Source organism: Lycium ferocissimum, unplaced genomic scaffold (assembly GCF_029784015.1).
Source record: "Lycium ferocissimum isolate CSIRO_LF1 unplaced genomic scaffold, AGI_CSIRO_Lferr_CH_V1 ctg9881, whole genome shotgun sequence".
Lineage (NCBI taxonomy): Eukaryota > Viridiplantae > Streptophyta > Magnoliopsida > Solanales > Solanaceae > Lycium > Lycium ferocissimum.
Window position 1 is genome coordinate 7,688 of NW_026727928.1, and position 22,515 is coordinate 30,202.

The following is a 22,515-nucleotide window of genomic DNA, read 5'->3' on the forward strand; positions in this document are numbered from 1 at the left end:
AACCAATAACTTTGTAGAGAGGAGGGAGAGATTATATTATCATCTTTTCTTGATGTTACAAATGAGAAGGCAAAGCTCTTTATTTATAGAAGAACTTTGTGTCTTAACCTATAATATACAACTTGTGCAAGTTGATGGATATAATTAAGATACAACTTGCAAGAGCAAGTTGTAATTATCACTTTAAGTCAAGTAATACAATTTACACTTCTAGTTGTATAATCATTAATAATACATCCAAAATATAACGTGACAAATAATTTATAATACTCCCTCTTGGATGTTTATTAATAGATAATGTGTCTCGTTAAAATCGTACTAGGAAAAACCCAGTGGAAAAAATTCTAGTGAAGGAAAAAGAGTACACATATCTGGTAATATGCATTTCCGGCTGCCTCATTAAAAATCTTACCAGGAAAACCCAATGGGACAAAACCTTGGTAAGAAAAAATGAGTGCAGATCGTATTTTACTCCCCCTGATTAAAGCATTGCATGATCCTTAACGATGATGTACTGCAATCTTGAATATCAATTTATTGTATGTTGAGGTTGGCAGTACCTTTATGATCAAATCTGTAAAATCATCATTTGAACGAACTGGCTGATCACCTATGCCACCATCTCTTGATAGAGTTGCATCGTTGCTATATAATATTGTTGGAACCACATCAAGACCATTCCTGGCTTGCTTTATAAACTGTTGTTGTCTTGTCATGTGGAACATGGTATGAAAGCAACCCCGCATGGGCATAAATAACATGTTTGGATCAAACATTTACGTCGATCATATGAATAACCCGTATATTCAAAAGCTTAACAATATGTGTTAGGATGAACACATTTATGTTGGGGCTTTCATTTGCAAGATGCAATTGATGTTACTTCAATATCTCCATGTAGGAGTAAAAAACTATATCATGTCCATAATTATAGCAAGATATTTAAATGCATTAATTGCACAAAGATATGATACTTCAGGACCAATTTAATTTTCTAGTTCTTTTAGCAAATAATCTACTGCTTTTAGAAACTCTTCAAGAGCTCAATAATATTCAAGTCATCAACTTGCAGAACAATATGAAAGATTTTGATAATTACAAAAAGACACGGGTATACAGATTCATCTTTGTACCCTTCGTCAATGAATATTCATTAAGGTGATTCCAGTATATCGACCTTGATTCATTTAATTCATATTAAGGATTATAAACAAATTTTTCAAAAACTTGTATATGCTTCAGGCATTTTGAATCCTAAATTTTTCATATAAATTTTATCAAGCCGGCCCATATAAGTTGTGACAACTTCTATTTAGTGTTTAAATGACGTGACATCTTTTGATGCCTAGACCTGTGTCCAATAAACTTTATGCTTACCAAGATACATCATTTCACTTGGTAATTATTTTCACATCAAAGATGTTTTTAATAGACGTAGAACTTAGATCCTCACAATCTTTTACAACATTGAGTTGTATTGTATTAAAGATATCAGCGGCGAGATACCATTTATATCGGTTTATAATTCGACATAACTTACTGAGATATCATCACTTTATTATTTTCAGGTACCTGAACCTCTCATGAGGTTTCATGAAGTGTTATGTCATAGGCTCTTCAAGAGCACATTGCCTTCTTATTATGATCCTTTAGATCATTTGTGTTACACCCCTGTGTTCGTAGTAGTAAAACCTATGATTTCCTAGTCAGGTATGCCCTTGGAATAGAGACCCGAGCCCGAGTTTGGAGGTAGAAAATGTCTTACCCCGTGTATCCGGGTACCTGGCGGTATATTCCGGCAATTTATAGAGTTAGAAGTTGAACGAATCAAATCGACAAAATCTGAACTGAATCAGAAAAATCTGCAGACACCAGTCATCGTCGACGGGTCGTCGACATGTTCGACAGACCGTCGACGTGTGGCATCAACAGGGTCCTGCAGCCTTGCATCTGCAAGCGCAGGTCGACGGACCAAGTCGACGGGCCGTCGACCCGCTCGTCGAACCGGACCGCTATAGCCTTTTTGGCTTCCAAGTATAAATAGGTGGTTCACGACCTTATTTCATAATTTACTCCTTTCCAAATCAGAAAAACCCTAATATATTCTCTCCCAATATTTTCCATCATATTAGTAAAGATTTGACAAGACCCAAACCCCGTGAACCTGAGATTGTGAAGAAGAAGGTTGCTTCTACGGTTTCTTCAAAGTTGTGAAGTTTAGGGAGTTGAAGTTGAAGTGATTCTTGGGATCCTTGACCCCCCCCCCCCTCCCCCTCCCCAAAGGTATGTAAATGATTTCTACCCATATATTTAAGTTGGTTATCAAAAGTTTTAGTGATGTTAAGTGAAGAGAAGGTAATTGTGGAAGTGTTAAGTTGATGAAGGGCAATGTAGTGATATAGGGTTATTTTAAGAGATGATTGAAAACGGGTTTATGTATATTTTGATATATATGTGTTGTCATTGTTGATGTGAGTATTGTAGTTGATGTGGGATCGAATGAGAAGTTGGAGAGTTGTAAGCTTACAAAGGAAATTATTGTCTATAGTTCGTTGAGCTTTATACGTATTTGAGGGTGGTTAGTGCGAAGTAAATATCCTAATTAAGCCCTATGTTATTTTAATTGTAGACTTGCAAGTTCGAGAGGTAGAAGTTGGACGATTGAGTATACTTCAAGGTATGTTAAAGCCATTCTTTCCTTCTTTTGGCATGATCCTATGAAATGATCCAACAAGCGAGTAAGCGAGCTTTCATATTACTCTACTCTTATAAGCATTAGAGGCACTTCAGTCTTTGATGTTCATGTACCCTATTTTTGAGTAATCCTTCTATTCATGGGTCCAGTCTTATATAGCCAGTTCTGTGCATACAGTTTAGTCATACATTACATTCATTATATATTTATGTACATTGACCCGTGACTAGAAGGCGTTATATACGCGAATATTACGTATATGTAAAGTACGAGGAGAGATATAGGCGTTATATACGCATTACTACTATGATGATGATATTGATTATGGCCACAGAGGAGCCAATATGATATGACGAGATGCCATAGAGGCTTACAGGCATTATATACGCACATACATCAGGCGTTATATACGCACACATATAGATGCACGACCATCATTGATAGGTATGAGCATGCATATTATGTGCCCACAGAGGCATTGTCAGTTACACAGATTTATGCAGATTTAGGTAGATACTAGTTCATACAAGTACATGCAGTCAGTCATTTCAGTTTATGAGTTCAGATTTTATCCATGATTCTTATGTATATATGTTGTTCTTATGCCTTACATACTCGGTACATTATCCGTACTGACTCCCCGTTGCTCGGGGGGCTGCATTCATGCCCGCAGTATGGGGAGATAGACAGTGGTCCACTCGCAGACCTCTAGATCTAGCAGCGTGGTCGGCACGCTCCATTCAATCCCGAGCTATAGTCGTTTTTTGGTATGCCCCTTTGAGATGTGTATGCATATGGGTATGACGGGCCCCCGTCCCATCCTTTCTACGACCTTTTATTCCGAGAGGTCTCAGAGACGCTGTATGTAGTAGTCAAATGATGTAGCCTTGTCGGCTTTTATTCTTTTGTGTACAGTATATTTAGTAGCCTAGCTGGCTTGCACTGTTCTTTTGCATGTCGTGTATATATATGCAGATTGTACAGAGTTCTGATGTTTCTCTCTTATGAGATCAGTTTATGCCATTTATGGGCTTTTGATGTTCAGTATGTTTCAGATACGTGTTTAGGGGTGTTTGGTCGCTAGAGGTCAGACTCCTGTCATGGCTCATCGGTTTGGGTCGTGACAATTTGCTCCTCACCTTTTTCAAGGTTATTGTAGTTGGAACCGATTCGTCTACCATGCTTCATGCATGTTGTAGACTTGTACTTCAGGGACATTCAATAGGAGCATTTGCAGCAAAAATATGATATTAACTTTGGGTCAGCAAATGCTTTCGACATTTGACTTGAATTATCTTTTGAATGAGGATCATACTGATAATAATTCACAACATATTTCTTAGTTGCTTATATATATCCCCCTCATGTTAGAAAAACTAACATATATCCCCACGTTATTCGGAGAACCATCTGTGTGGATTGAGGTAGATCCATTAATCACATACCACACATCAAACCTTATTAGATGGACAATCACGGTTCCTGACCCTGAACCAATTGAGAGGGGGTAATTAATCATAATTTATTGATCTGTATATAAGTGTTGTTGTATGCAATATATCATTTCTCAAACCAACATATGAAAATTTATTCTCATAAGTAATGGTTTAGCCATTTATTAGAGGCATTCAACACCAAACCAGCTTTGATATATACCAACATTATCAAGATGAATTGTCTTGATTACATAATCTGAAAATTGTGCTCTTAACTCAAATATTTTGAGCAAGCAACTTTGTAAAGGTCAAACTTCCTGTTGACGATAAATGCACATGTGACTGTCTCATAGATGCATCTATTTAATACATCACATTGCAGGTGAACGGGCCCATATTCACCTTTTATATTTTTCAGAATTTAGGGGACTCAGTCCCAACATTAGCTGGTGTAATCAACTTATCACGAGAACAAGCAATCACAAAAGGAATCTTGAAGAATCTTCTAGTTCTTCAACATATTCACTGAATACTCAATTAGCACATCAAATTCAAATCAGTACAGCCATATCATGTCAACTGATAAAATTATCTGTACTCCAAGTTTACTATGACCTGTGCTATTTAGTTTAGTAAACTTCTGATTTACTATTGCATGAGGTTTTATATCAATAAACTTTTGGTTTATTGCGGTATGTGAGATCTTAACATGCTAGGGTAACGTTTCACATTTGTATTTCTTATCCGGAGTAACTTGAAGATATTCAATCTTCCAATCATTTATCGTCTCAATATGATAACAATTTTTATTGCAAGTAAACTACATGTTTACTTTAATTTATGTTTTGATCGTACCAATTACGATCTAAGATGAATGGTGCTATCATAGATAACCTCTTCAAGAGACTTTAATTTACTTACCATAATCAGATATTATTTGGAGACTATTGGTATCATGAATCTTGTAAACAAACAATTAGCTCATCCTGAGCCCTTGATAATTAGTTTTTTTTATTACCAAATATTGCTTAGATACTGCTGGTACCATGAAGGAAAATTTGGTTAGTCACTACTGGTAATCGTGAAAGAAAACAATAATCAAATGGAAATTTAAAGACAATTTAAATTTATAAATTACAAAAAGTAAATGTTCTAAACTTCAGTATTTAAAATATCTCCTGCAAAGAGATTAACCATTAATATCTGAATATTTTGTATCAAATCGGAAATCATATAGTAATCACATCCTTCATGAAAAGATACATTAATTATTATTTCCTTCGAGGAAATCAATAACAACTAACCATAATGTATCAATGTGCTCATAGTAGAAACATTCTACTCTGCTTTCTTTTGCATTAAAATGATACTTAATACATTTATTTGAGATTTTCTAAGTACGACAGGTACGTGTTGCAATGACTTTTATACACATGTATTTCCTTTGTTATTTTATCTCTACAGGAGGTAGATTGTGGTACATTTTCATTAGCTTCGGGAAGTGAAACTAAATTATTCGAATGTGCATAATAAATGATGTTCATATATAGCTCATTATTTTGCTCAAGCACAAGATGTCATTGCTTCAGAATATTCTCAACTATTTTACCAATTCTTTCTGCTTCGAGAGTAAAGTTTAGAGTTTTACCACTTCAGGAATAAAGTTTAAAGGCTTACTACTTCGAGAGTAAATCTCAAGGTCTTACTATTTCAAGAGTAAGTTTTAAAGTTCTACTACTTCGGGAGTAGTTTTGAGAGCTTAACTCTTTCGGGAGTATATTTCAGAGCTTAACTCTTTCGGGAGTAGATTTCAAAATAGTTACTACTTCGGGAACAGATCTCAGAGTTCTACTACTTCAGGAGTAGATCTCATAGTTTTACAACTTCGGGATAGAATTTAGAGTCTTACTACTTTGGGAGCAATGATAAAAGTTTACTATGTAGAGCTCAAAATTCTACTACTTTTGGAGTAGAGTTCAAGGCTTGCTACTTTGGGAGCAACTTTTTGAGTTTGCTACTTCAGGGGCAGATTTCGGAGTTACTACTTCGGGAGTAAAGCATAGAATATTTAGATTTTTTTTTCTCAATTATTCCATCTCTTCCCGAGGTGAGTCATGACATCTTCACAATCAAGAGCACGTCCATATTTATAAGCTTTACTACATCTTGTCACATTCACTTCGAGAGAATGGAGCTGCATTTGTAATATTTATCAAAAAGTTCTCATTTTTTAGGAATGGAACATATTTGAACATGCCTTAAGCATATCAAAATATGATAGCTTAACATCTTTTAAGATATTGCTACTTTAGGAGCAAATTAAGGCATACATATAATGTAGAGAATTTTTCTCTAACATATCTTCAGTTGTAATCACAATAAGCCTATGAAATTATTACCACTTCTGGTGGTCATAAGTGTAACTTTAAGTCTGAAGTGGACTATGACTATATCACCACTTCGGGTGGTTGTAAATGTAAATCTTAGTCATAATGAGCCTCTAAAATAAATTGAAAACAAAAGATAGACAGTAATTTAATAAATTGCTAAAAGGATAAATCAAATGAGAATAGTGTGATAGTAATCGTTTGCCACATCAGTACTTGATCATAGCGTTGGCAATAGAATTGTGGCTATATCACTCGATAATCATATAGTTATTACTACCATAACTATGCTCGTACTGATTTAATATCCTTACATGTATAATAGTCCGCATGTCCATGTTCTGGAAAAACATTCATTTAAACAGAAATTTTCTAGTATTTTAATATTAATATGTATTCAAAAAGATATCAAAGTAGTGCAACACACATAACTTAATCGAGAAGATCACTTACCTTGGTATCATATTTAGATTTGAAATATATCAGTAAACATGCTACTTTGATAACCAAACCTGGAAAACTTAAGTAACAGAGAAGTTCTGCACCCGGTGCGAAGCTCCATATTTGGAGGGTATTAGTTCTTTTGGCTAGAGGCTCGTGCTGATAACGTGTTATGAAACTATATATAATTGGAAATAAATAAGAGAAGCAAACCAATAACTTTGTAGAGAGGAGTGAGAGACTATATTATTATCTTTTCTTGATGTTACAAATGAGAAGGCAAAGCTCTTTATTTATAGAAGAACTTTATCTCTTAACCTACAATATACAACTTGTGCAAGTTGATGGATACAACTTAGTGCAACTAAGAAACAACTAAGATAGAACTTGCAAGTGCAAGTTGTATTTATCACTTTAAGTCAAGTGATACAATTTACACTTCTAGTTGTATAATAATTAATAATACATCCAAAATACAACTTAATAATAAGTTTATAACACTTAGAATTAGGCTAAAGTCATAAATTGACCCTTAAACTATACCCGAAAAGTCATTTTCACACTTAAACTTTAGTTGTGACCTATTACACACCTAACATATAAAAAAGTGATACTAATTACCCCTCCGGACACCTAAACCCAAGTTTTAATAAATACGTGGTAGTCACTCGCCCTACCGTGTTGCCACGTATTAAATGAATTAATTTAACGTCGACCCATTCATTAACCCAAACCCAATTCTTTTCACCCCTTCCATTTCATTTACCCCACCCGATTACACCCAATTTACACTCATCTTCACCCACCCATTAAAAAAACCCTACGTATCCTTCAATTTCTAACGAGATTCAACACAATCTGGTCAATATTTTTCAGATTTTCTTGTGTTTGTTGAGTTAATCTCTCTATTACACCTATAATCGAAGCTAGAGTTTTTGATTTAAGTCTTATCTAAGGGTTGCACTGGTGTTTTTGGTGATTTTCGTGAAGATCACACCTATTTCACGACTAGGTAAAGTTTCTCTCACTTTATGTTGTGTAAATCCACTACGTCTAGGGTTTTTTACATGTTTAGTTTTTTATGGATTATACTGTGTAAATGTCATGGTAAATGTTTGAATACATTTAAAAGTAGTATTGTGTTTATAAAAGTGGTATAATGTTAGTACTGTTTATTGCGACTTGAACTAGGTTTTTTTAGACGTTTTTTTCCTTCAATTCTACTGTGTTTCATGCTTAAATATGTCCAATATGTTGTAATAAGTAGTGGTGTGTGACTTTACTTCTTAAATGATTCTGTGCAATTTTCAGGTTGTAAAATGTCTTTTGAACTGATTACTTTGAGATTTTACCATGGTGGACTTTTAAAGGGTAAGGGTAAAGAAAGATATGTTGGGGGAGAGGTTACTGATATTTATGATGTGGACATAGATAAATTTTCCTACTTTGAATTGATGGATTGTGTGAGAGATTTAGGCTATGACCCCGGGAGATGCTCCCTTTATGCTAGATTGTCTAAAAGCTTACCCTTGATACCAATAATATCTGATAGAGATACAATGGGAATTGCAGCATGTTTGGGGGATGGGGATATTTTGGAGGCATTTGTATGCCACATGGTTGAATAGCCTCAATTGGCCCCACTCTTATTAGAATATGCAACCCGTGTGGGGGTGGGGGGGAAAGTGGAGTATCTTTTGAAAAAGGGGGTAGCGAGGGAACATCTCATGTGGAAAATGCAGCTTTTGATGAGGCTGTCCAAACTACTAATCCTCCCACTTCTCCTCTCATCCAAGAAAATACAACTCCACCTCAACAACCTACTACTCCTCCAATCCATTCCCCCATTCCAACTAGTCCTACTACTGCCCCTAATTATCCAAGTCCTGCCACTGAACTGCCTACCATTGTTGATTCTTTAAAAAACAGAACTGGAACTGATAATGATGAGTGTGATAGGGATGAATTAGGATCAGATCTACAAGGATTTGTTGAGAAGAAGGAGTAGAAGTTAGTGGGAGTGATATGGATGAGGAGCTAAGGGCTTTTAGAGAGGAAAATAGAGATGGAAAGAAGAAAAGAAGGAAGAGGGGTGAAAGACCTTCTGTTCCAGCACATGTTAAGTTAGGAACAGGAAGAAAAGGGGCAGATGTGGGGTTTGATGAATCAGAAGGTGGTACTAGAGATGGTTTAGAAGGCAAGTTGGCTGGAGATGAGCCATATTACCCCTCTGATGAAGCTGCTAGCTTTGAGACTGATCCAGATGACTGCACTGATGATGATGGAGAAGTGGTTGAACAAAGACAAAAAGCAAGAAGAAGGAAGGTAAAACCAGGAGTTGTGTTTGATAAAACTTGCAAAAAGGTTACATGGAAAATGAGGTCCGGCTTGAGTCTGTTGATGATTTTAGGGCTGCTGTTACTAAGTATGCAGTTGCTGAACATGTTGCTATTGAAAATCATGTTAATGAACCTTTAAGGGTAAGGGTTAGGTGTGTAGAGAACTGTCCTTGGCTTTTATTTGCCAGTTTTGACTCTAGGACTTGCAATTTTGTGGTGAAGAACTACAATCCAATTCACAAATGTAACCCTCCAAATAGAAACAAACTTTGCAACTCCAAATTTTTAGCCAGTCACTATAATGAGAGGATAAAGGAACAATCAAGCATTAGAATTGTTTAGCTCCAATAGCTTATTAAAAAGGAGTTGTCTTTATGTTGGAAGGACTGTGTGTAGGAGAGCAAAAAACAAGGTGATTTCAGAGATGATGGGTGATCATGTGAAGGAGTTTGGCAGAATTTTAGATTACAAAGATGAGTTGCTAAGGTCTAATCCGGAGTAGTACATGTGTAGTGAGGCTTAGTGAAGAGACAATTGAAGGAAGAAAAGATTTGTAAGCTTCTACATATGCTTTGATGCAATGAAGAAGTCATACTAAGTGTGATGTAGGAAATGTATTGGTTTGGATGGTTGTTTTTTAAAGGGAATTTCAAAAGGTCAGCTGCTTGTTGCTGTTTGTAAAGATGGAAACAATCAGATGCTGCCACTTGCTTGGGCAGTAGTTGAGGTTGAAAACAAGCATAATTGGACATGGTTTATTAAAATTCTAAAGGAAGATCTCCAGCTGGGAGATGGGACAGACATGTATACATGGAGTTATACGTATATGCAAAAGGTAATATGAAGTGTTTAATTACATCATATTCATAATTGTTGCTTACTCTTCATTTCCGTTTAATAGCAACCAGCTTTTTTATTGTTCATAGGGTCTTGAAGGTGCCATGAAGGAGCATTTACACAAATGTTGAGCATAGGATGTGTGCTAGGTACGTGTGTGTTGGCAAATTGGTCTAAAGATTACGAGAGGTCTTGAGAGAGAAGAAACTATTTTTGGAGGTGTGCAAGGTCCACATTCGAGGCTGAGTTGAATGATAACCTTGACTACATGAAAATTGGGAGAGGCTTGTCTTGGTAAGTTGATGTACTACAATCCAGAAAGATGGAGTAAGCTTTACTTCAAATATACCACACAAGTTGATAGTGTAGATAATAACATGTCTGAGTGTTTTAACTCTTGGATATTGGCTGCAAGACACAAAAGTATAATTACAATGCTTGAGAAGATAAGGGTGAAAATGATGAAGAGAATACGACAAATGAGGGAGTTTTGTAAAAGTTGGATCTGTGATGTTTCTCCAATGGCAATAAAGTTACTAGGAGACAACACAAAGAAGTCCATGAAATGTAGTATTGAGTGGAATTGGAAGACGGGGTATGAGGGTGCTTCATGGACGGTATAGGCATATTATGGATCTACCTTGGCAAACTTGTACATGTAGAGCATGGATGTTGAAGGGCATACCATGCCCTCATGCAATAGCAGCTCTTCACCATAGGAAGTTTAACCCTGGGACTACATTTCTCATCGGTATAAAGAAACATACATGAAGACATACAACCACTTCATTCGCCGATTACGAATATGAAGATGTGTTTTAATCAATAAATCCTTCTATTATACCACATGAAGTAAGGAAGTTACCTGGCAGACCCAAGAAAGCAAGGAGGAAAGAAGCTACAGAAAACAAGAAAACTGGAAAATTATCCAAGAGGGGAATTGAGATGACATCAAACCAAATGTCATACCAAGGGTCACAACAAAAGGAGATGTTTTAGGGAGCCTAATACTACCGACCCAAATTCAAGTAATGCTTTCGTGGCCCAAATTCAAGTAATGTTTGCATCGCCGCACATCCTACAACTGCTACTACTGTCCCACATCCTACAACTGCTGCTGCAGTCCCAAATTCAAGTAATGCAGCTGCTTCAACTAGCAGAGGAAGGGGTAGACCAAAAGGTTCAAAGAAGGTAAATCTACTTTATAATTCAATAATAAGTTATAAATTAATAGCTTCTAATACTTTCTTTTGTTTTGTAGAATGCTGGTATTATCAGGCCAAGTATGGTTGGAATGGGGGTGCTGCACACACAAAGTGGGCAAACAATCATTAATGTAAGTTGTTTATCACTCGGCTATCATTTTCTATTAACTCTTACAAATATCATTAACTAGCCTTATATCATTAATGTAGCCTAGGCTGCCAAGTCAAAGGTTTAGAACTGTTAAGTCTTCAGCAGTGGTAACTGGTGTTCTTGGACATAAGGCAACATGTGGTGTGAAGTGGAAGGAAAAGATGCTAGTGACCTCAAGGCGTACTTGGAGAAATGAGGGGAAAAATGGCCAAAGCTATACAATCGAGCTAAGGAAGTTCCACTACTCCACTATGACTGCATTCTGTTGGTGTTACTATTTTAGCTTTGACTGCATTGTAAAAATTAACTTTGAAGCTTTTTGGTTAGGATTTAGGCTTGTCCTTGGTAGCTGAGACTGCACTTAAGACTGTTTTTGGGCAGCTGTGACTGCATTTAGCTTTTGGCAAAAGTCATAACTTTTAGTGTTTTGTCCTGAATTGGCATAGGTAGGGCAGCTGTGACTGCTTTTAACTTATTTAGTGTTTTGTACTGAATTGGCATAGGTAGGGCAGCTGTGACTGTATTTAACTTTTTACTGTTTTGTACTGAATTTGCATATCTGATTAACTATCTTTTTATGAATGAAAATGAATGGTCAACAATTTGAACGTATTGGCATATGTGTACTGAATGGTATTGAATGATAGTGTAGTTCTCGTGGTTGTGGTGGTCTAAGTTTGAACGTGTTGGCATTTGTGAATATTTTTTACTAGAATTGAATGGTAGTGACTGCTTAGTTAGTTGTTAGGGACACTAAATGAATCACACATTATAAATAGGTCTAGCCATTATACCTAATTCACTCAAAACTAATTAGTTCATTCTCCAACTTTCACTCCAAACTCTTTCACTAAAACTCTCATCCATTCTACCCTTCACTCTAAGACGAGTCTTCACCCAAAATGCTGGCATACTTCGAGAAAACGTTAACGAGATCGTACGTTGAAAATGATGACTTTGTACGTGTTAATTTCATAATGATGAAATCATTTTTTATTTTCAATTGTTTTAGTTTTAGTACTAACATGTATTTTTTGCAGATCCTTCCGAATAACGTTTTGGAATTTCTTCCAAATTTTGACCACGAAACTGTTATTCTGTACGACCATCACGCGTACCATATGAAGTACAAAGTTGGTGCATATACGCGCCTATCTCAAGGTTGGAAACAATTTATTAAAGCTAATGGATTGAGGGCACGGAATGTGTTGTGTTTCCAAGCCTGTCAAGGTAGGAACCGTGTAGTCTTCATTGTTAAGAAAAAGAGGGAGATCATAGTGGTAGATTAGATCTCCGTGTTTGTCACTTTTAAAGTTTATGTATGAATTTTTGTCGCTTGTAATTTATTTATGTTTTATTTCCGAATTTCTTTGCTTTCCACTTTCCGAATTTCGATACATACGTGGCAATACCAAACATTAAGGGTTTCAAAAATCAAACTAAACCAAACATTACCAACAAATTTCTTAAGTTCTAATTAACATTACCAATACCACCAACAAGATCTAATAAAGACTTAACAAGTACACTAACCTCTTAGGGCAACTTCATATTATAACCTCTTAAGTACATGCTTTGAAACACAAAACTTAAAACTAAGGCCAATACACAACAAGGCAATCCAAAGTATTGTCTCCCTTTTGCTGGACTTGGCCAGCTTGCTCTTCCACTTCTTCTCCTTTTCTTTCATCTTCTTAATTTGTTCTCCAAAATTATCCATTTCAATCTCTATGCTTTGCATATCAATTTTGCTTTTCTGATTTTATAGACATAGTAGGCTTGTTATCAACTTTTGCGGAAGCTTCAAATGATGCTTCAAGTTCACCAATTCTTCTCACTAGTTTAGGAATCACAAATTTGGATCTTGGATCAATCTCATCATCCTTCCAACGATAAAAATTACATGATCTAGCACTTTATAATCAATGAAATATAGGTAAAAGGCATAAAACATCCAACTACAAAAGTTCAATTCTTGATGAAAAATCACTTACACCATAGTATGGACAACTCCAATATCTTCTACCCGATTCGGGGGTCCAAGAGGTCATCAAAGGCAATAAAACCCATGCTTGCATCGCACTTCGTGAAAAGCTCATGATCATCTCGTCTCCTTACAAATCTTAGACAAGCCAAATCTAGCCATTATGGAACCTTTATTACCCGAAATCCAAAGGCATAAACGAAGGTAGTCACACAGGTAAAAACAACTAAAAACACAGAACTAATGCAAAAAAAAGAAAAAAAAACATACATTAATAAATCGATAAAAAACGCTTCCTAGAAGAACAAGAAGCTTTACAATGTAGAATAAGAAGCTTTACAATGGAAAACAAAAGTGAAAATTCGTTGGAGAGGAGCTAATAAAAATGGAGACAAAAATTACCTTTGCTTCAAATTGGGCCGATTTCACGAATTTGGGAGACAAAAATTAGGGTTCTTAATATTTGATGGATCGGGTATATTTGATGAAGGGGTAATGGTATATGACCGTTTAAGTGGAAGGATTGGGGTTTAAATGATTTTTCCTTCTTTTTTTTTAAGTTTAATGCGTAATAAATAGCTGTTCACATGCACAAAAATTTCGACACACACGCGCTTGGGTTTGGGTGTCCGGAGGGGTAATTAGTATCACTTTTTTATATATTAAATGTGTAATAGATTATAATTAAAATTTAAGTGTGAAAATAACTTTTCGGGTATAGTTTAAGGGTCAATGACTTTACAATTATTATTCTTCTCGCACGCCCCAACTTAATTGGGGGAGTGGGGTAGGGGAATATGTCCGAAACAAGTAATAGTAAATGAGAGAAAGCACTGGGGGATTTGGTATTGATGCCAAAACCAGGGTGGAAGGCAGACGATTGGGAGTTGACGGTAGGTGAGCCCGCAGATCCCTCTATATTATATATACCCTATCTTGTCTTCAAGTACCATCATCTACCATTTTTACATATTGGTCTGCTCCTCTATTTTAATTACACTTCCTATTCAACTACATTCATCTGACCCATCTCATCATAATATTCCTCTTATCTGGCAAGATCTATTTGTTTATGAACCAAAATTGATTCCACCCCATTTGACTTTTACATAAATTTTTTTATCCATTTCTGAGAATTTAAGAATTCGAATCATTTTATTTGTTAATATCAGGTATTGAAGATGGAGTTTTTTGAAAGACCTGAAGCTCAGTTTATGATTGGTGTGGCAGTTGCTATTGCCGCTGCCGGTGTTGCTGCCTACTATTATTCTTACAAGAAACCCAAAGGTCCCATTTACTACTTACATCATAAGACAAGGACCAGTTATATTTAGGGGAAATGTTCTTAATGGACCGGGTATTTTTGCTATGTTTTCTAGAAAATAAAAATAAAAAGGCAGCCCAGTACACAAAGCATCCCATATTAGCAGGGTCCGGAAAGGGCCGCATCCAAGGGTGTGATGTAGAGAGCCTAGTGACTGTTTACACGGCTCGACCTCGTGACATTGCAGTTGCTCCTATGCTTCCCTTTATATTTTCTAGAAAATGTTTTTCGGAAATTAAGTCCTTTTTGGAAATAATCTTCCTAGAAAATAGTGCTTGCAGTTTGGTTGGTGAATGAAAAATATTTCCAAAAAAGCATTTGTTAAAGAATGATAATAATATTAACTAATCAGATAGTGATTTGATGAAATTTCTTAAGTATATAAAGATATATCAAATTATGCGTAACTATTGATTGGAGCAGTGATATAAAGTTAAGAATTGAAATGATGGTTAAAGAAAATGATTCTGCCAATAAGTGTCATAAGTGATGGAACTATAATCCTTCCTTGGAAAATATTTCCTGCAACCAAACACTGTTTTATTATTTGATTACTCTCTAAGTACTCCTAATAATGATCACAGTTCGCTTCATGATTGCTAAGCTGAGGACCTAGATTTTATAGAAATGTATTTTTGACAAGATTTTTAAATAATTCTTTCTTCTTTTTTATATGAGAAACTTGTAACTTACCAAAATATAACCTCAAAACAATGAATTTATGTATGCCCGATTGGTCGAATTGATCAAAAAATATCAAACAAATCTCAGACAAGCAAAGTGTGCATTAGTAGTCTTCTAATGTTGATATGTTTTCACTTTCATTGGAAGGATGTACTTGTCCATTTAGGTGGTAAAGTTAAATACTTATTGCTGCTGAACAAGGAAAACTAAGAGCTCCTCTTCTATTTTCTAGGATGTCAGCATGTCTGTTGACTTGTTGTCTTAATCTAGAATAGCTGCTTGAATTTTGTGTTGACCATGCCTTTGATCTTTGTTATCATATAGACTAACTAGTTAAATCGTGTTGGCTTCATAGTCTGCTTGGATCCTGAAAAGTTCAAGGAATTTAAGCTTGTGAAGCGCACACAACTAAGCCATAATGTTGCAAAGTTCAGATTTGAACTCCCCACACCTACGTCTGTATTGGGCCTACCCATTGGACAACACATTAGTTGCAGGTTTGTTTTGGTTTCTGTTTTAGCGTTTGATCTTTGTGCCTAAAATATCTCTTGTATCAATTGTTAGAAGACATTTGGTTGCTTTCTCACCATGATACAATACTACATGCTCTAATGAACAGGGGTAAGGATAGTCAAGGTGAAGAGGTTGTTAAACCATACACGCCAACTACTTTGGACTCAGATGTTGGATATTTTGAATTAGTTATTAAGGTAAAGTTTGATTTTCTGGTTATTGCGTGCTTGCTATAGAATTGCTGTATCCTTTTGCTCACTCATAGCCGTCATTGTGCAAATGCATAGATGTATCCTCAAGGAAGGATGTCTCATCATTTCCGAGAAATGCGTGAGGCTGATTATTTGGCTGTCAAGGGACCTAAGTTGATGTTCTGCCTTATTTTTGTTATTTAGTGTATTGTCACTCGTTGATTTGCAGCTTATACTGGTTCATAGTCCAGTATAGCCTAGTTTTCATCGCTGATTCTCTTTCATCTCTTCCAAAAACTGCAGAGGTTCATCTGTTGGAACATTATCTAAATGACTTGCAAAATGGTCAAGGAGTCTGAGAAACAAACAGGGAGTCATGTGATTTACCCAGACATTAGTGTTTTAACGAGGATGGATTTGCTAGATATCTTACTGTATTATGCACTTTCACGTAAATTGTCTGCTTCCATGGCTGAGATTTGCTTCCATGGCTGAGATTTAGATACGGGAAAAGCTCCAATTTACACTATCTCAGTTGAAATTTTCTTCTTATTAATTTGTTAAAAACATTTATCTATCGTGGATCTAATAGGGCCGCTTTAAGTACCAGCCTGGTCAAGTGAGAGCATTTGGAATGCTTGCTGGAGGCTCTGGCATTACCCCAATGTTCCAGGTCTGACTACTTTGTTTGACGTGTTATTCCACCCCACCTCTCCTTTTGGTTACATATAGTTATTTTAATTTGTTCTGCGAAATAAATTGTTACCTTCCCAGTTGTTTCACTGAGATTTTTGGGTGTGAAGTAGGAAAATATGTGGTTCTGCTTTTTTTTTTTTTTTTTTTTTTTTTTTTTTTTTCAGGTTGCTAGAGCTATTCTCGAAAATCCAAAGGACAAGACAATGGTGCACTTGATATATGCTAATGTTACCTATGAAGACATTCTTTTAAAGGTAATTTAGCATATCGCCCGATGAATCTGCTGGTTGATTTGCCGCAAAAATATTGGACAGTTTTGAGTAGTAAGCTCATCATTATTTTCATTGTCCTTGCTTCTATTTTGGAAGATTTTCCTTTTTTCTGTATGTGCCAGTAGTGCTGTGTTGTATCTGGAGAAAGTACTTGGTTTAGTTCTGTGTTGACTGGCTTTAACAGATTTGGTAAACTTATCCATTTGTAGATGTTTATAAGTTTTGTGGTAAATGTGTTGCTTAGATAGCTAAACTATAAATTGGCTCCAGAACATTTTTGATTTAATAAACATGAAATCAAACCCCACAATGACCTGTAGTATAGTTGTAACTTATAAAGCATTTCCCATATTTAGGAATTTTCTTAAACTTGGGAAGGATCTTTTTAGCATTGTGTCACAATATATTAAATTCCATTTCTTCTGCAGCTAATTTCTGCAGGTGGATAACATCTCTCATTTAAAAAAAAAAAATAAAAAAAAAAATTGGTAACTAGGTTAATAACATCTCTAAAGAATTCGATATTTCTTCATTTGGAGCACTTCCCTGTTCTGATGGGGTTGCATCAGGGATCAGCTCTTAGCCCGTTTCTATTTGCCTTGGTGATGGATGGATTGACGCGACAAATACAAGGTGAGGTGCCTTGGTGTATGTTGTTCGCGGATGACATAGTCTTGATTGACGAGACTCGCAGCGGAGTTAACGCTAAGCCGTAGGAGAGCTAGAGACGAACGTCGGAGTCTAAAGGATTTAAATTGAGTAGGACAAGACAAAATACTTGGAGTGCAGGTTCAGTGGCGTACCACATGAGGTTGACGAGAAAGTGAGGCTTGGTAACCAGGCCATCCAAAAGAAAGGAAGTTTCAAGTATCTTGGGTCTATTATACAGGGAGATGGGAATATAGACGATGATGTTTCACATCGTATTGGTGCAGGATGGATGAAATGAAGGCTCGCTTAGAGGGTCTTGTGTGACAAGAAAGTGCCACCAAAACTTAAAAGCAAGTTCTACAAAGTGGTGGTTAGACCGACTTTATTGTACGGGGCGGAGTGTTGGCCACTCAAGAACTCTCACTTTCAGAAAATGAAAGTCGCGGAAATGTGAATCTTTGCGATGGATGTGTGGGCACACTAGGAGGGATAGAATTAGGAATGAAGATATTCGGGACAAAGTGGGAGTGGCATCGGTGGAGGACAAGGTGCGGGAAGCGAGGCTGAGATGGTTTGGGCATGTGAAGAGGAGAGACACAGATGCTCCAGTGCGGAGGTGTGAGAGGTTAGCTATGGACGGTTTTAGGAAAGGTAGAGGTAGGCCGAAGAAGTTTTGGGGAGAGGTGATTAGACAGGACATGGCGCAATTTCAGCTTACCGAGGACATGACCTTAGATAGGAGGTTGTGGAGGACTCAGATTAGGATAGAAGGCTCAGAGGTAGTCTTGCTTATCCTTTCGTCCTAGTAGTTGTAGTTTGCTCATTCGTTTATTGCCGTTTGATTTCTGCTTATATTTGTTGGGCCTTGTACTTTGATTATCTTATTTATCTATGGTAGCTACTGCTCCTTTCTTTCCAGACTGTTCTATCATGACTTTCTCGCTTTTTTTATTCCTCCTTTTCATATTGTTTTTATGTGCTTGTCCCTATCTGACCTTTTTGTTTTGTTCTCTCTTGAGCCGAGGGTCTTTCGGAAACAGCCTCCCTACCTTTCAAGGTGGGGCTTAAGGTCTGCGTACATTCTACCCTCCCCAGACCCCACATTGTGGGATTCTACTGGGTATGTTGTTGTTGTTAGGCTTATTCTTGTACTCTTTTCTGGGGGCTTCTCCCTTAACATTAGTTTCATCCTTTTCTTATTAAAGTAAAATTTAATCCCATATTTGTCACCGCCATATGCTATACAACTTTTAACTATCTTGTGGTGTCCAAAATGTACACACGTTCCTTTGATCGGTAAAGTCCAAAATGTATACGCGTTTGTGTTTCGTATTGTCCAAAAATGTATACACCTCGTCTAGTTTCTTTTAGAGGGCCTTTTTTTGGTTTGGGGGGGGGGGGGGTGGTTTTGCCGGGGCGCAATTAATTTGAGTTTAATTTTGTTTTAGGAGAGTTGGTTTAAGGTTTAACTTTTGACAAACAATTTTATTTGCTTTTGGAAGAATTTGTTTTGAAAAAGTGTGTTTGAAAAAAATATCTTTAAAACCTCAACACATTTTAGATGCTTTCATATAGGAGTAAATTTAATAGATCAAAGCTGATCAAATATCCTTTTAGCTACTAAACGTATTTCTTCGTAGCCGTAAAATGTAAAATTTCTGTTTAAAACGAAAAAGGGTCAAAATGAAAATGTCAAAAATTTGCAATGGTCAAATGGTCTTGTTTTTTGCAGTGAAAACATCCCATGGGCCACTGTGGAGGCCAACTTATGAGCACATTTGATTTAAAGCCAAACCAAGTTGATCTCCTAAACCTATTGATTTGTTTTAAAAAACAAACATTTTGTGTTTCCCCTACTGTGTATTCAAATGCACTGGACCCTGTATGTCTTCTTTCAAAACTGCATCTGCAAATATTATTGGTGGAACTGTCAGATTTTATGTTTTAATGTTGACTTCAACTTTTATCAATATTTGGAAATTTTGACGGGTGAGGGAGAGTGAAATAGCTACAGCCCTGTTAAGCATGACGGCTACAGGCGTAATCAGATATTTTGTTTAGATAATGAGGTTAATTTTCTATACTTTATATTTACCAAGTCGAGCATTTGCTGAACCTTTTAATAACTTCTCTTCTTGAAAGTTGGCATTTTAGCAATTTAGGACAGTAAAAATTTGTACCATGAAGTATTTAGATTACTACTTGGAATTGTTCATAGTTGTGTGCCAGTCAGTTTCTCTTGTTGTTGAGAGAAGTATGAAGATACTAACTCTTAGGAACTGAACTTTTTCTTTTTAGTAACCGTGGTGTCCGGGTCAACTTGCGTGAACCTCGAATAATTCCACGGGGTACCTGTTACCTCCCATCAGCACAGGTACTAGGTAATTCTGTCCACCGAAGGCATGGACAGATGGGAAGGATATCAACTAGTATTTTTGCCTCCGCTGAGCAAGTGAATTTATTTTTCTTGGGCTGCAGGAAGAGTTGGATGGCCTTGTCGCTAACTATCCTGACCGTTTCAAAATTTTTTACGTACTGAATCAGGTGAGTTCTGTAGCTTCTATTCTGTTTTGGCAGATTAGTTTCCTGTAGACCTTTTATCTTTTTTCGGCTGTCAAATTCATATCCTTTTGTCTAACTGTTATTCATTCTACACATTTCTTAACATTCTTTTTTTCAAGATATCATATATGTTTTTGATACTTTTCTCCCGCCTTTCATCCCTTAGTTTCTAGTACTCCTTTAGATACCCCACAAGTTGAATTATTTCAATTAACATTCACTTGTTTGCTATTAGTGGAATTAAAGAAAAAGGAACTGATGGAAAAATGTTCCACTTTTGCCCTCAACCTTCTTGAGATACTTGGAAGCCAATTTGGTGTGCTCGTGGTGAAGTACAATAACCTTTCTCGGCCTTTTGTCTAAGATCAAGTGTGCTCATGGTGAAGGATAGCATTTTACCCCAATATGTCAAGTGCAGCCTTGTGGACAAAGCATCCCGCACTAGCAGGGTCCGAGGAAGGGCCGCACCCCAGTGGGTGTGATGTAGATAGCCTACCTTAATGCAAGCATTAGTGGCTACTTCCACGGCTCGAACTCGTGACCTATATGTCAAAAACCTGCAAAATTAAAGGAATCTTAACCAGAATGCCGAGTAAACATGCTTTAGAATTTAGATCATCCAACAGATTCTGCCAAATTATTTTAAAATCAAATGACATCTTTTTTGGTCTAAAATTCTTGATTTTATGACCAAAGATATCCTATAGAAAAGGTAAAATGTTGCCCCACAGAAAACCCCAACCACCTCGAGTCAAAGGGTAAAAGGAAAGAGAAGTAGAAGTTGAGAAATATTGGTCTATGCAACATATACTCTACAAAACATTTATTACTCGTGGTCAAGTCATTTCTTCTTTCATATCTTTCCACATTGCTCCTTATCAAGACTGATTGCATAAATATATCCTTTCCTTGCATCTTGGTCAAAAGAATTATATCCTTCCCTTTACACATTCAAGAAAATCTGTGTGATTGCTCACTTATGCAAAAAAGACTCGATCTGACTGTTTACTCTAATATATATGTGTCTCCTCTATGTCCAGACTGTATAAACATATATTTTCTTATAATTTGAGTTACATAGTCAAGAAAATTATGTGATCATTTACATGATATATGTGTAGCCTCCTGAAGTATGGAGCGGTGGTGTTGGATTTGTGTCCAAGGAAATGATTCAGACCCATTGCCCTGCCCCAGCACCTGACATTCAGGTACTATCTAATTTCTTTTCAATGGTAAAGCAAGACTCTGGTTTCAATAACTCTGTAATTGAAGGAATATGCAGATGATAAATTATTAAAGTTTTTGAGATAATTTAGAGATTAAGAGCTGATTTCATGTCGAACGTGCAGATACTGAGGTGTGGACCACCCCCAATGAACAAGGCTGTGGCTGGTCATCTTGAAGCCCTTGAATACACGCCACAGATGCAATTCCAATTTTAACTTCCTTTTCTTTTTGGCATTTTTCTTATTTTTTATCCCCGCATTGATACGAAACTCCGGTGCTCCATTGAGAATTCTGTCTTTTATAGCTGGGGAAAGTCACTTATTATTTGCGGATGCTGGATTATTAGGGCTGTTTAACAGAGTTTGGGGCGAAACAGCTGTAAATTCTAAACCTTGCTCTCAGAGTTTTAATAATGCGCCTTCCCTGATTATGGAGTGGCGCTGTTCCAGGATTGCCTTCATTTTTGAAGTCTACCTTTACCAAAATAAAAATAAGCTTTATGCAACATCATATTGAGGTAGCCTTTTTTTTTCCTTTTCCTTTTTCAGATCATGAATTGGTCTTCGTGACAGTGCATGTATGATGTATTACATACCATGTGAAAGAACGGAGGTTATATAAAATCTGGCCATTCCCACCATCAGGAAATTGCGATTTGGCCTAAGGCAGAGTGTTACGTCTGTTAAAATCTTTATTTTTATTTTTAACGTGCTTTGAGGAATTGGTATTCATTTTTGTTCTCATTTTACATATATTGCAAATATATGCATGTTTGTGTTTATATATATATATATATATATGCTCTTGCAATAGAAGCCGGCACATTATAAGCTTCTGAACAAGCTACGTTTGAAATAAAAAATCAACAGAGAAACTATGAGGATCTGATATGATTTGTGAGTTAACGCAATAGGATATAT

The 22,515-nt window shown here is 36.4% G+C and overlaps 1 protein-coding gene across 1 annotated transcript; it reads left to right on the plus strand.

Annotated features, from left to right (window-relative positions):
• Positions 1-14,656: 14,656 nt before the first annotated feature.
• Positions 14,657-22,194, plus strand: LOC132046219 (NADH--cytochrome b5 reductase 1-like). The gene is made up of 9 exons (XM_059436783.1): positions 14,657-14,762; positions 15,839-15,980; positions 16,103-16,193; positions 16,284-16,382; positions 16,780-16,860; positions 17,048-17,137; positions 20,285-20,350; positions 21,490-21,576; positions 21,718-22,194. Exons 1-9 carry the CDS (start codon positions 14,657-14,659, stop codon positions 21,808-21,810), a joined length of 855 nt encoding a protein of 284 aa, XP_059292766.1. The 3' UTR covers positions 21,811-22,194.
• Positions 22,195-22,515: the final 321 nt, after the last annotated feature.

Coding starts and splice junctions, on each gene's coding strand:
- LOC132046219 (XM_059436783.1), top strand. CDS start 14,657: ATGGAGTTTTTTGAAAGACCTGAAGCTCAGTTTATGATTGGTGTGGCA. Junction 16,194..16,283: donor ATTTTGAATTAGTTATTAAG/GTAAAGTTTGAT, acceptor GCAAATGCATAG/ATGTATCCTCAAGGAAGGAT. Junction 20,351..21,489: donor TTTTTTACGTACTGAATCAG/GTGAGTTCTGTA, acceptor ATATATGTGTAG/CCTCCTGAAGTATGGAGCGG.